At 29.1% G+C, this 14,575-nt stretch overlaps 4 protein-coding genes across 4 annotated transcripts; all 4 read left to right on the top strand.

Moving 5' to 3' along the window:
• Positions 1-3,499: 3,499 nt before the first annotated feature.
• On the top strand, positions 3,500-5,869 carry PGO_120750 (glutamate--tRNA ligase; the record flags this gene model as incomplete). Its single annotated transcript, XM_028688871.1, has 1 exon — positions 3,500-5,869. One exon carries the CDS (start codon positions 3,500-3,502, stop codon positions 5,867-5,869), a length of 2,370 nt encoding a protein of 789 aa, XP_028544672.1.
• A 1,382-nt stretch (positions 5,870-7,251) lies between these two features.
• On the top strand, positions 7,252-8,673 carry PGO_120760 (nucleoside diphosphate hydrolase; the record flags this gene model as incomplete). The annotated part of the gene is made up of 3 exons (XM_028688872.1): positions 7,252-7,665; positions 7,844-7,964; positions 8,597-8,673. The coding sequence occupies 3 exons, from the start codon at positions 7,252-7,254 to the stop codon at positions 8,671-8,673; spliced, it is 612 nt and encodes a 203-aa protein (XP_028544673.1).
• A 479-nt stretch (positions 8,674-9,152) lies between these two features.
• On the top strand, positions 9,153-12,781 carry PGO_120770 (hypothetical protein, conserved; the record flags this gene model as incomplete). The annotated part of the gene is made up of 11 exons (XM_028688873.1): positions 9,153-9,300; positions 9,520-9,690; positions 9,889-10,026; positions 10,243-10,421; positions 10,576-10,707; positions 10,924-11,016; positions 11,292-11,344; positions 11,525-11,600; positions 11,811-11,954; positions 12,323-12,414; positions 12,580-12,781. 11 exons carry the CDS (start codon positions 9,153-9,155, stop codon positions 12,779-12,781), a joined length of 1,428 nt encoding a protein of 475 aa, XP_028544674.1.
• Positions 12,782-13,760: 979 nt separating this feature from the next.
• PGO_120780 (hypothetical protein, conserved) lies at positions 13,761-14,120 on the top strand (the record flags this gene model as incomplete). Its single annotated transcript, XM_028688874.1, has 1 exon — positions 13,761-14,120. The coding sequence occupies one exon, from the start codon at positions 13,761-13,763 to the stop codon at positions 14,118-14,120; it is 360 nt and encodes a 119-aa protein (XP_028544675.1).
• Positions 14,121-14,575: the final 455 nt, after the last annotated feature.

Genomic DNA, 14,575 nt, shown 5'->3' on the forward strand with positions numbered 1-14,575 from the left:
ATCAAATGGAGTATGTGTAATTTCATAAAAGTATGTTTATGCTTAAATTGTAAAAACTTCTTGTCAAAATATGTGAAAAGATATTAAAGCTTTTTGTAGCAAAAAAAAAAAAAAAAAAAAAAAAAAAATTACACTGCCCTTTTTTTTGCTTATCATATTATATTCGATTTCGTCCAAAGGTGTTTGAATCCGGGAAATTATTCTTTCGAGTAACAATTTGAGAATTTTCCCAAATTACTTTATTTTGTTATTTTATTTTTTCTTCTCTTCCTCTTCTATCACTTGGTCTGCATCTTTTTTTATATTTTTCTTTTGCATCCTTTTTTGTCCACGCATGTCCTCTTTTTCGCCCTCAAACAATAAATCCCAAACTTAAAAAATATGCAAAATAATTTTTTTTTTTCTTTTTCTTTTTTTTAAATATTACGAAAAAAAAAAAAAAAACATACAAATAAGGAAAAACCGGATACAATATTATCACTTTACAAGTGCTAAATAAGTTTATACATATTTTATCCTCTTTGTTAATATTATATGTCCATAAGAATGAATAGGAAATTACCCCTATCTGCCATTATAAATAACAATATGTCCCAACAATAAGGGCCAATATTGTAAAATCATTTCCCACATGTACATATACCTATCCGTATATCATATTGGATTACGTTTTTTTATTTTTATTTTTTTAATTTTCCCTTTCTTTGATGTCCCCTTGAAAAATAACAAAAAAAATAAAATAAAATACTTTTGCAACAGTGTACTATAGTGTTACACATACTATATAAATACGGTGTAGACTTCAGGTCATAGGTTTTACTTGGTTTGACATAACCATTTGTTAGCATATCCGTACAAACAGATCGAATACTATTTATAAGTCTCTATTTAACCACACCATTATGTATACATATAAGTTTGTACTTCTAATTTATGTATACTCAAATGGGAAATGTTTAATCTTGCCTTCTTGCATTTTAACAAAACATGACTATAATCATTATATTCCTGATACATGGATAGTCTTTTTAAGTTATTCTACTTTTAAGATAAATTTTTATTAAACACTACATCTCAAAACAATGAATGTGCACTTTTCCCTTGATCCAAATTATAAACTGATTTTGTATACTTTGTACAGTTTTTCTTATGATTGGTGGGGTAAAACATTTTGGAATAATTTCCCATTTTGGGTATTTCTGCATAAAATCATATGTATTTTATCCACGTATGCACAAACATGACTATTATACTTGTTCATATTTTATTAATTCGATAAGTCATTCAGTTTTCTGAAATTATGTATAATTCAAAAAAACTGGTAAGATGAATAAAAAATTAATCTCATACCATCTCTCATAAGTAATATGCTACTACTTTACACATGAATATAAACAATTCTAATTTTTTTTTTTTTTTTTTTACAAAACAAGTGAACCATGAAAAAAGTAATTTTATAACAATTCGCAAAAATGACATGAAAGGAAAAGACGTACGCACATAGTCAATTTTATTACAGTTTTATAACTTGATTCTTCTTTTTAAAGTGTTGTCTTACAATTTATTTTATTTACTTTTTTTTTCTCCCCACTATCTCAAACTTGCATACATATTCAAAGCATGTCTGGGAAATAAAGGTGTGGCTTTCCACTAAAAAAAAAAAAAGATTTTCATTGCTCACATTTTTCACATTTCCCATTTTGAATTAGCGTAAGCTTTTTTGCCCGTACATTTATACACACAAGTAAAGTTACACAAGAATGCAAATTATTCTTATCATTCAATTTTTTATAAGGACAAAAGAAAAAAAAATGAAAAGGGAACAGCTTCGTAAAATTACAAGATGAATTGTTTTTTTTTTTTTTTCTTTTTTTTTGTATTCAGGTATAATGAGGTAATGTTGGGAATCACTAAAAAGAGGAATATCGACCTCTTTATCATGTACATAGAGGAAGAGGTTTCAAGCCTTTTTTCTTTTTTTCTGCGAAACAATTGTCAATTTGCCATTTTGGAAGCGACAAAACTATGTGTATAAATAATAAAATATATATATATATATATATATATATATATATTTATATTTTTTCTCATATATGCATATGTAAGAACATGTACTTTACCTACTTGTTGCAACACCTGCATAAAGACTCTCTACATCCAGAATGGGTATAAGATCCATTCGTTTTGAACATAAAAAAAAAAAAAAAAGGAGTTACGAAAATTCTCATTAAATAAGCCTTTTTACCATATGGCCGGGTTGAACACTATATATATTTTCTTTGCCTACCATTTTCTGTGTCAATACGATTTTTTTTTTTTTTTTTTATTCAATGTATAAAAACTGCTCTACCCCTCTATTAAGTGTAATGTAGTTATGTGCACATTGTTACTAACATGCATACATAGCTTCCGTAGCATTAGGTTGTGTGAACATATAGGTCTGCTCACTTATACATACGTATGTACATAGATATATATGTATGCACATAAACACAACTGTTTTTGTACCTTACCATCACATTTGCATGCACGTGATGCGCTAATATTATTCAATGGAATGTTGCGAAACTTTCCTGAAAAATAACCCGAAACAGGGGGAAAAAAAAAGTTATAAATGGATATATACAAAAGTTACAAAGCACTACGTGTTGAGGAGTGAGAAAAAAGCAGAGGAACCAGAAAGAAAGTAAAATAAAACCAGTACGAAATCATAAAAATCGATGGAACAATTGTTTTAACTTGTAAATACACAAAATGATTAAAAATGAAACATTTATAATATAAAAAAAAAAAAGTTTTAATTCGATTAAACTATCATTTTCTCTTTTTTCATTTTTCCCCTACCCCAAAAAAAAATAATAAAAGCCGTAAATCAAAAAAACACAGCAAAATAAAGCCATGAAAAGCAAAACAAGGCAAAACAGAGCTAAGCAAAACGAAGCAGTATATCGAAGCATATCTCGCAGCGTGACCAAAAAAATAGCGAAGCAGAACAAAATATAGTAATATTAAAAAAATAGAAAAGCGCATGATTTCCTAATTTAAAACACCAGTTTGAAATTGACCTCATTTCGAATATGTTTTTTTTTTTTTTTTTTTTTTTTTTACCCTCCCCAATATATTAGCACCTAAATAAATATCATGTCAAAATTTATACACGAAGAGGATTTTCATAAAAATTCAACACATATCTATATCTGTCGTTACATATATTCATGATTTGTGAAACAACGTCCTACATTTATTCATTTTTCCATGCATGAAAATTTGAACTCCCAATTCAACACATATAAAAAAAAAAAAAAAAAAAAAAACTTCACACCTGGCTCGAACTTCTAGAACATATTTTATTTACATCCCAACATACTCAACACAACACACTTTTCACTACGATAAAACACAAAAGAAGAAATACACTCGAAGGAGCAATAAATGCGAACACATCTAATTCATTTGACTTTGTAGAACCTGAATGACTATTTGTGAACCCACAGAAGAGATGATAGAATACAACAAAATCAACATATACTATGGAAACAAGTATCCCTTCGTATGTAAAACACTATTTAATATACACAAGGGAGTGAATGAAAATCAAAACGCTTGTGGGAAGAAGGATCATTCAGTGGATGACAAGATAAAATTTTTGAAGGAAGAAAATGTGAAAGAAATCAAGGTGGAATTTTTAGAGAATCCGGAGACTGAAGCTGAACCGAAAGCAGAAGGAAAATGCCATGTTATATACACAAGTGATAAATTATTTGCAAAGAACTTAGACTATATATTGAAAACGAACTTGTATCATTCCTTCTGTGAAAATAACAAAAAAACAGATAAACTGATTAGTGTATATGTCCAGACACAGTACGACGAATGGGTGGATTTTTTTAGGCATAAACAAGTACAAGAAGATACAGTAAGCGTATGTGATCATATTAATAAGCATTTACTTTTAAACACTTTCATGAGTACAGATTATTTAACCTTATCAGATTTGTATGTATTCTATAAAATGTATAAATATTTTAATATGAGTCATTTTTACAACATTAAATATTCGAGACAATTTCGAAATATTCATAGATGGTTTAAATTAATCAATTCGCTACTAAATTATCCAGACAATGAACTAAAAGATATGCTAAAAAAGGAAATGCTAGAGAATCATATAGATATTGTCAGAGATGCAAATAGTATGCAATTCATGAAACAGAAAAATCTATCTACCTCTTATTTGGGAAAATTAGAAAATGCGAAAAAAGGAAATGTTATAACGAGATTTCCACCTGAACCATCAGGCTATTTACACATTGGTCATGCAAAAGCTGCATTTCTAAATAGCTATTATGCAAAAATGTATAATGGAAAAATGTTACTACGATTTGATGACACGAATCCAGCGCTGGAAGATATTAAATATGAAACTTCTATCATAGAAGATCTAGAAAACTTGGGATTAAAATATGAAAAAGTTAGCTATTCATCAGATTATTTTGAAACTTTAGAAGAATATTGCATCAAATTAATTAAAATGAATAAAGCATATGCAGATGATACAAATGTTGAAGATATGAGGAATCAAAGAGGAGAAGGTATAGAATCCGTAAACAGAAATAATTCAGTTGAACAGAATTTACAACTCTTTGATGAAATGCGTAAAGGAACTGAAATAGGACAAAAAAATTGCATCAGAGCAAAGATCGACATGCAAAGTAAAAATAAATGTATGAGAGATCCCGTATTGTATAGATGCATAGTAGATATGCCACATCATAGACATGGATTTAAATTCAAATGTTATCCTACGTACGATTTTGCATGTCCAATAATAGATTCTATTGAAGGAGTAACTCACGCATTGAGAACCAACGAATATAGTGATAGGATTGAGCAATATAACTGGTTTATTACAACCCTTCAATTAAGAAAAGTATATATATATGAATTTAGCAGAATATCATTTGTTAAGACTGTTATGTCTAAGAGGAAACTAAAATGGTTTGTTGAAAATAATATAGTTGATGGGTGGATGGATCCACGTATGCCAACTATTAAAGGTATTCTAAGAAGAGGATTAACGAAAGAAGCTTTGTTTCAATTTATACTAGAACAAGGCCCATCAAAATCAGGAAATTTAATGCAGTGGGATAAATTGTGGTCTATTAATAAACAAATTATTGATCCCATTATTCCTAGATTCGCAGCAGTAGATAAAAATAAAGGAGTCATTTTAAAATTAACAGATTTAAATGAAAATGTTGTAGAAAAAACCAGAGATTTACATGTAAAAAATAAAGAACTTGGAACATGTTCCATGTTTCACACAAATACCTTCCTCATAGAATTGGAAGATGCAGAAGCTTTAGTAGAAAAGGAGGAAATTACTCTTATCAAATTGGGAAATGTTATAATAAATACTGTTGTGAAAGGTGATGACCATGGTAGTGGTAGTGGTACTACTTCTACCATTAAAGAAATTTTAGCAACATCTAATTTTAACGGAGATTTTAAAACCACAAAAAAGAAAATACACTGGGTTCCTTATATACCTAAAAAATTATGCTTATGCACACTATACGAATATGATCATTTAATAACAGTTGACAAATTCGAAAATGACAATAAGGAAGACTGGACAAAATTTATTAACCTAAACAACAAACACGAAACCGAAGTATTTGCTGAACCCGCATTTGTATCTGTCAAAGTTTCTGAAAAATTTCAGTTTGAAAGAAGAGGATATTTTATCGTTGACAAAATAATTGACAACCACTTCCATATGATTAAAATACCCGATGGAAAATCCAAAAATATGTCAATCATCACCACAAAGGTGAACCCGAAAAGTTTGGTTGGTATTAATAAGTAGGCTGTCGACCATTTAGAAAATGATGATCAGATGCACTGCAGATTAGATTCGCTGCAGATTAGATTCGCTGCAGATTAGATTCGCTGCAGATTAGATGCACTGCTGATTAGGGGTCCCCGAATTACCAATCTTAATTAACCTGTTCATAAATTCCAATATTCGTATGTCGGTAAACACAAAGTTTATGCCATCTGTTTCTATATCCATTTCTTTTCCTCCTTCTGTTCCTATTTATATTTTAATTTGAGGTAAACTCCCCCATTTACAACCCATTATATAACTTTTTTTCGCATATTTTTATTTTATCATACCATACATTTTTAATGTTTTCTTGATCGCACTTTAAGGAAGCAAAAAAAAAAAAAAAAAAAAAAAAAAAAAAAAAAAAAAAAAGCGACAACTGGTGGGTTATGGAGAACGAAGTATTAAACTGTGTATATATTAAGTTACCTAAATTTGACCACTTCATTCACACCAGATAATTTTTTTTTTTTTTTTTTATATATATATATATATATACATATATATATATAATCCAGTAAAAAGGTGACCCAGATAATAGACCACTTACACACATAAGCTCCTACATATTTGCCATTTTTTGCTTTCCATCGTCAACCCTCAGTGATCAAAAGGTGCATCAAATCGAGGGGAAGGTAATAGCTTCAATTTCTGAATTCTCTGCAACAAGAAACGTTTTTCGCATTTCTCACATTTTTCTGCACACCACTTCCCCATCTAATCGATAAATAAAATTATTTAACAAAAGTCCATCACGTCCTAAATGTTAAATACTCCCACTTCACTGTGAAATGTTATGAAGAAGAACTTATATACGTAATGTAAAAATATATATATATGTTTATATAACATGCACATTTTTATTTTTATTTTTATTTTTTTTTTTTTTTATATTTTTCTTCTTACTTTTCGGTACGTTTGCTTTTGTATCCGGTTTTTAAAACTTTATAATTCCCCACCCTTCTTACACTCTTTTGTAAATGGAAATATTTTTTTAAAAATAATTTTCCATTTTTTAGCTCCCTCTACGACTCTATAAGGTTGTGAAACACACATTAGCAACACTTTCTATGAAAATTGTTTAAATGTTACAGTTGGTGTAAAAATTATACTCTGAACAAATCATAATTTTAAATTTACACAGAAAATTTTGAACTCCTCTTTACGTACATATAAAATTTGAACGCTTCCTACTTTCACATTTCTTCCAATTATTAATCCCAATTATGCATATCTGTTTGCATGGTTTAACTCTTGCACTCATATTTCTTTGTGCAGTTCCTTATCTAAACACAACTCCAACCCCGTGTTGCAATAAAGCAAGAGGAGAGGACCAAGATAAAAAATTTACCGCTTCGACTATGGTAGAAACAATGGAAGAGAAAATAAAAGATACCATTAATTCCAACTTTGAAGATAATAAAGACGAATTGGTAATCATTGTAAATGAAAATAATGAATTCGAAGAATTGAAAACGAGAAAAATTATGAGAACTCAAAACTTATGGCATAGATCGACATCCGTTTTTGTTTTCACAAAAATAAATGATGAGTATTTTATTTATGTACATAAAAGATCGAAAATAAAGGATTATTGTCCATCATATTATTCCATTGGCTTTGGTGGAGTCGTGTCAGAAAATGAAAGTATGCTGGGCAATGCAGTCAAGGAACTAGAAGAAGAAAGTGGAATAATCAAAAAACCTGAGCAGCTTTTCGATTTGGGTGTGGTTAAATGCGACACAGAATGTTCTAGATCATTCGTAGGATGTTATGTAATACATAATATGAACAAAAACTTATGTTTAAGTTGTTGTCTTGTAGTTACCCTACCATCTTGCTAAACACCATTACTTGGCTTAACACAGACATATCATCTCATTTGATTCCTTTTCACACCCCATTTGATTTCTTCTCACGCCTCATTTGATTGCTTATTGCCTCTCCACACAGGTTGTCTTCATCGACCCCGATTTCCAAACAATCCCTCAATTAAATGAAGTTGAATTTATCACGCGAATACCTCTGGACGAATTCGATGACTTTTTAAAGAAGGAAAAATTGACAATTATAAGTATGAACAACGTTCTACACTATTCCCAATTTATACATTTTTTTTTTTTTTTTTTTTTTTTTTTTTTTTTTACAAATTTTTTTTTTCTTTTTTTTTTTTTTTAAAATTTTTTTTTTTTTTTTTTTTTTTTTTTTTTTTTTTTTATAAAAATTTTTTTTTCTTTTTTTTTTCTTTTAAATTTTTTTCTTTATTTTTTTTTTCTTTTTTATTTTTTTTTTTTTTTTTTTTTTTTATTATTTTGTTTTCCTTCAGTTTTTTAATATGTCCGATTTTTACTTTTTTTTTTTTTTTTTTTTTTTTTTTTTTTTTTACACAAATTATCGTTGCCTTTATTTTTCGTATAAAAGATATACCTAATGTATCATTGCTGCATTAGATATATATATTTTATCATGCTTGAAAATTTGGTCTTACCTAAATATTGAAAATGAGACATTTTGAAGTCCAAGTGAATCATATTTGTTTTATTTTGTTCATACATATGTGTATATCTCTGTACATATATATATATATATATATATATATATATATATATATATATATATATATAAGCATATGCACAAATGGTACATATGCCATGGACATTTTTCCACATGTGAAAAATTCTTCCCATTACCCTACCATATTTACAGCAAGAAGTGTGTATAACCACTTTAAAGACAAATTAACAAAATCTTCCTTGGATGAAATATACAAGAAAATCAACTAACATCTTGTAACTTACACTTGAAGAGAAAGAGAGAGAGAAAAAAAAAAAAAAAAAAAAAAAATTTTATGCAAAGTTGGTTCATATGTAGATACCCTTTTTTTTTTTTTTTTTTTTTTTTTTTTTTTTTATACCTTTGTTACACATGTATGTATACACATACATATATTTTTATACATCTTTGAGCAACAATTTCCCTTTTACAATTCCGTGTTGATAATTTGCGGAGTCAATAGAGAAGAAACATTTTTCTATCCATTTGTGATATCTGATTTACAAACACACTGTTCTATCCATGATGGACATAAGAAACATTTTTTTTTTTTTTCCATCCCTCCCTTTTAACTATTTAATGTATATTGAATTTATGTTTTTTTCGTTTTTATTCCATTTCAAACTAAAGGAAGTGTACAAATATAAGACACAGAAGATCCCTTCACTTTTTTTTATAACTTAACCAAAATTACATATAACCTCAACAAATGAAACTTCTATACATATGTGATACGCGTTTTCGTGCGTTTAATTCTAAGGAGAAAAAATATTTGTTTAAGTGTTGGTCTTGTTCCTTACAAGATTTACTTAATAATAGCAATCAGCGAGATATTCACTTGTGGCTCGTTTGTATAAGTATGTAAAAGAGATATTAGTGTAGCTCCATAGCTGAGGAACATTAATTGTACTTTGCACTCAAATTGAAATATATTAAGTGTAACGATTCTTAGACTAATATGTGTCCACAACTCAAACTCTGAAAAATTACCAAGAATGTTCAATTTTTTATATTTTACTTTTTTTCTTCCTTTCCTTTTTTTATGCCTCATTTTTTTTCTATGCTTCATTTCTTAGACCTTATTGACTACATTGATATGCTAACATTTTCTGACCCATTTGATTATGAAAATGTAAAAAAGGCATTGGAAAAAATATCCCCTCATTTTGATTTGAATAGGGAGAATTCCACACACGACACAGAAATAGCAGTAGATCCATTAATAGCTTTTTTAAAAAACACAGAAAGTAGGAATCCATAAGGAATTCAAAAAAAAAAAAAAAAAAAAAAAACAATTTTGAAATCGAAAATATAATCTCTTTTTTATGAAAACAAGTTTCTAAAAACAGGCTTTATCTTTATCACCATTTGTATGTCTATTTTTCTATACCCCATTATGATTACAATGTATGCACAAAACTGATTCTTTCTGTGACAAATACCAGACAAATCTGAAATGATGAAATGCGACAAAGTAACAATTCTATCTTGTAATATTCACCTGTGGGAAGATAGAGTTTCCGAATTGCAGCTTTTAGCAAACCTATTCAATGCCTCCATGTGCAAATTTTACTTTTTTAATGGTTATATACAGATATTCGTGTTTGTGTATACTGAGCATCAGTTCAATTGACATGACCATAATGAGAAAGTCCGCTAATGAGTGAGAAAATTGCTCATTCTCATCCCTCGTATATTCACACTCTCAAACACGCACACTTGTATGTATATATACACACATACACAAGTCTATGTAATCGCATATATATATGTATTATCACCCAACATCACGACCTTAGTACATAAGAATGGAACTGACGTAATGGACAAGATAAACAAAATAAGCTATGCTCTGGAGAAATACTCAAACTTTCTTTTTAAAAACATTCAACTGAATAAAATTGATATATTACAAATATCGAAGGAAATATTATCCCTCAAGTTTGTTGTTTCATTTACCCTTAGTTTACAAAACCAGGTAAACAACAATAGGATAGAAGGGGACCAAGCAAGGGAAAGGGGAAAAAAAAAAAAAAGCCCAAAAAAAAAAAAAAAAAAAAAAACAAGCAATCTCACAGGCAGATACCACCATAATGTCATTATTATCAAAAAAAAACCTCCAACACTCGCAGCTCGTTCTGAAATGTGAAGGAACACCTTTGATAACTGAAGTGGGATACACTGCTTTTGTCAGTCTAAATAAATACTCAGTTGTATTTGACATCAGGGCAAAAGCATTAAAGGATGGTATATCACAGCACTTGGTTAAGCCTACATTAATTCATTTAATACATATATGTTAATGTGACATTTTTAAATAGTCCTAACAGAGGATCAATAAAAAAAAAAAAAAACATAAGTGGTTTTTCACATGTAAATGTACACATGTAATATACATGAACGTTACAACACTATGCCACAATACCACTCCATACTGCAAAAATTACAGCTAAACTTGACTTTCCATTTTTTTCATTTAGATATATGGGATACCTATATTCGCATGTGACAAATGGGGTTTTGAGCAAAATTTAGTTTCACTTGAATGTCTTTCCAGGGAGTTGTATGAAAATGTAAGACATGGGTTGAGAGAAAAAAAAAAAAAATGGAAAAGAGGAAAACAGAAAAACATATGATATGCAAAAATACTGCTTCACTCGTGTGATTGCTTTGGTGATCATGTCTTTTCCCTAGTTCAGGTGGGGATGTCCTCACGCTGATTTATACCTACACGTGTCCAAGCATATTAACCCTCTCGAAAATCCTCTTAGAATAAAGTATATCATAGACATGACAAAAAAAAAAAAAAAAAAAAAAAATTATCCCCATATGGTTACTACAACTACAGGAGCAAGTGATCATCCTAAGATCAAACATAAATCCTACGGACTTAAAAATGCAGTAAGAGGGGGATGATATGTGGCATGCACATGTGTACCCATTCAAATATGACGACCATGTTATTTTTTATGCAAATGTGATTTCTATCTCATACATTTGCTACGTCACATGGTTCCACGTCATACTGAGCTATATTATTATTATTTATTTTATTTTTTCTTCTTCCCCTCTTTTGGACAGCGAAAAGGAAGTTCGCTTTCTGTGGGTTGGAACCCCCATGTTAAAGGATGAAACGTCAATAGCCCTATGTTTGCACGTAAAATGAAAAAAAAACAGACACGAATTATTTGGTTTCTTAAATACACGTGGATCATATTTGATACCATTACTTTTGTACAACATGCACGATATGTATTTAAGAAGTCTTTCTTTTCTCTCCCTCTCGTATGTGTCTTTTGTCTCTTCAACTCATTTGAACGATGTTATATATTGTTATATACATCTCACCTGCCTTAACGCAATGAAGGGATTATCTACTCAAGAAACGTATTCTCTTTCGATCGAAGAATCCTTCAAAGAATGCGCTGAAAAAAAAGATCAGCATATCTCAGATGTAAAGATAAAGGAAATATTTAACTTTTTAATTTTGATAGAACAGTTTAACCCCTTGGTAGGTCAAAAAACTGGCTACTTTTAATTAAATGGATTCTTCATTACTTTTTTTTTAAAAAATTTGTTTGTTCTTTTTTTTTAAAAAATTTGTTTGTTCTTTTTTTTAAAAAATTTGTTTGCTCTTTTTTTTAAATTTTTTTTGCTCTTTTTTTTAAAATTTTTTTTTGCTCTTTTTTTAAAAATTTTTTTTTGCTCTTTTTTATTAAATATATTTTCCCCTTTTTTTATTCCATTTTTTTTTTTTTTTTTTCACTTCTTTTATCATTTTTATTTATTCATTTTCATCTATACTGTCACGTTTATACATACATGACAAGCATACATATGTAACACATCATTAAGAAAATTTATACCCCTTCCCTACAGGACTACAGCAACGAGCGCTTCGAGTATTCCTGCAAATGTTTTCGAAAATCGTTGATAAGTTTACCAGACAGGGTTAACCATTCACAGAAAAGGTATCATCCCTCGTGCGTAACTTCCTTTGCTTATGTCTGTCTCTCCATTTTTGTATTTTCTCCATGTCTTCGACACACATGGGAAGCAAGTAAAAGTGTACATAACTAAAGGTGTCCATATGACCACACACTTCTGCACACACTATCTCCCCGATCGTCGAATAGAAAAAAAAAAAAAAAAACGACACTCTTAAACATCCAACCTGATGATGCTTATGTAAATACAAAGAATAGTGTATCTATTGGAACACAAGGTACTAAGGGAGGAAGAAAAAATGACATCTTAAAAAAAAACATGGAAATTCTGGATCCTCGATCTCTTCTACTAGCCAATATGAATAAGGCTTTTCAGAAAAATATTATATAGGCAGGAATACAGTAACAGACAAATGTACTCATCCTATCACTCCTATGCTATGCTAATGTATGTATATATTATATCCGTGTGTGTTCACATTTATGCATTCTGGTTCCTCCAAAAAAATACTTTATATGAATTCGTTCATACAAGAAAAAGACCATTTTTTTTTTTTTTTTTTTTGGGGGGGGGGAGAATTTAACCCAATATGATACCCCAACGCGTTACCTTCTTTTGTGCCAAAAAAAAAAAAAAAAAAAAAAAAAAATTCGAAAAAACGTTTTAGTCATTACAACTTTTTTTAGAAGCATAAATGTGTTTAAGTTGCCAAATGAGCGTTTTATATATATATTTCTTTTACAATTGAAAGGGTGTAAAAAAAAAAAAAAAAAAAAAAAATTAAACAGAACCGAACATACATGTGCAGCAAAAGAAACAAAAGAAAAAATGAAGAACTTTAAAAACAAGCAAATGAGAGTCTATCGAGGGAAGGTATATAATGAGGCAAAAAAAAAAAAAAATAAATAAATAAAATGAATGACAAAAGAGTGTAATTCATTACCCCTGTTTTTACTCGAAAGAATTTTTCAGGCACGAAGCTTCTGAGTAACAAAACAATATATACTTACTCACTGAAACGCATTTTTGTGTTTCCATTATTCTCCTTTTTCAGCATGCTTATCGTTAAAAAAAAAATAATAATAATAATAAATTAAATTGCATCCTAGCGTTTATAGGTACATTTTATAACCCTTAAACAAGGACATCCTGAACCCTAAACCAAATGGTTCATTAGCACACCCAATACAAATCGTAGTTCATCATGTAGAATTGGTACATTTTCGTTTGAAAATTCTTCCCATATAAACAATAAATAATAGATGTAATATCGTGTTTAATTGAACGAATTTCCTCGTGACACTTATTACCAATTCGAAATCCTGGTATGAACACTTTATATGTTTCACATTGATTGTACAACTACACTATGGAAGAGTACAAGCAGGATTCATCAAACAAAACAAAAGGGGATGCAAAATTCTCAAAATTTGTTACTTCTCTAAGTTTTATGAAAAAAAATATAAATGATAAGGAAGAGGGCGTTAAGAAAAAAATAAAATATGCAAATGATGATCATGTATGGATGCTGAAGGAGTATGAGGAAGAGGCAAATGCCTTTTTAAAAAAACAGTTAGAGCAAAAAAATAAAAATAATGTTTCTTTAAATTGTTTGGGAAGAAAATCATACAATAATTATAACACTTATGTGAATTTGTACAATCTAGAAATTAAAAAGTTTATTAATTCAGTCAAGAAAAACAAGCCTATCAACTCATTGAGGGAATGAGTGTGTCACACAGTTTTGCAGTTTTGCAGTTTTGCAGTTTTGCAATTTTTTTTTTTTTTTTTTAACACTCAGAAGCATATTTTCTTATTCGTTTACGCCCCTTTTCTTTTCGGATGTCGTGTTATATGCAAAAATGAAGTGACATCAATCGGACGAGCTGTCGTTTTTACGCATGACTCTCTCTTTAGTTCCAACGATTCATTATATTTGCTCGATTGTATTTGGTAAACATTTGTTACATTATTTATCTTCTGTGCTAATATTTATTTTATTTTATTTTTTTTCCGTTCGTTTTCTCTTTTGTGTGTGCATGTCATGTTACTCATTTTTAGTAATGTGTAGATTAACTAATTTTAATGACGTAAAATATGTACATACATATATATAATGTAGATATATATATATATATATATGCAGCACACACGTGTATTACCGTTGTGAAAACTGTGCATTAG

This window comes from Plasmodium gonderi (genome assembly GCF_002157705.1).
Source record: "Plasmodium gonderi DNA, contig: Chr12, whole genome shotgun sequence".
Lineage (NCBI taxonomy): Eukaryota > Apicomplexa > Aconoidasida > Haemosporida > Plasmodiidae > Plasmodium > Plasmodium gonderi.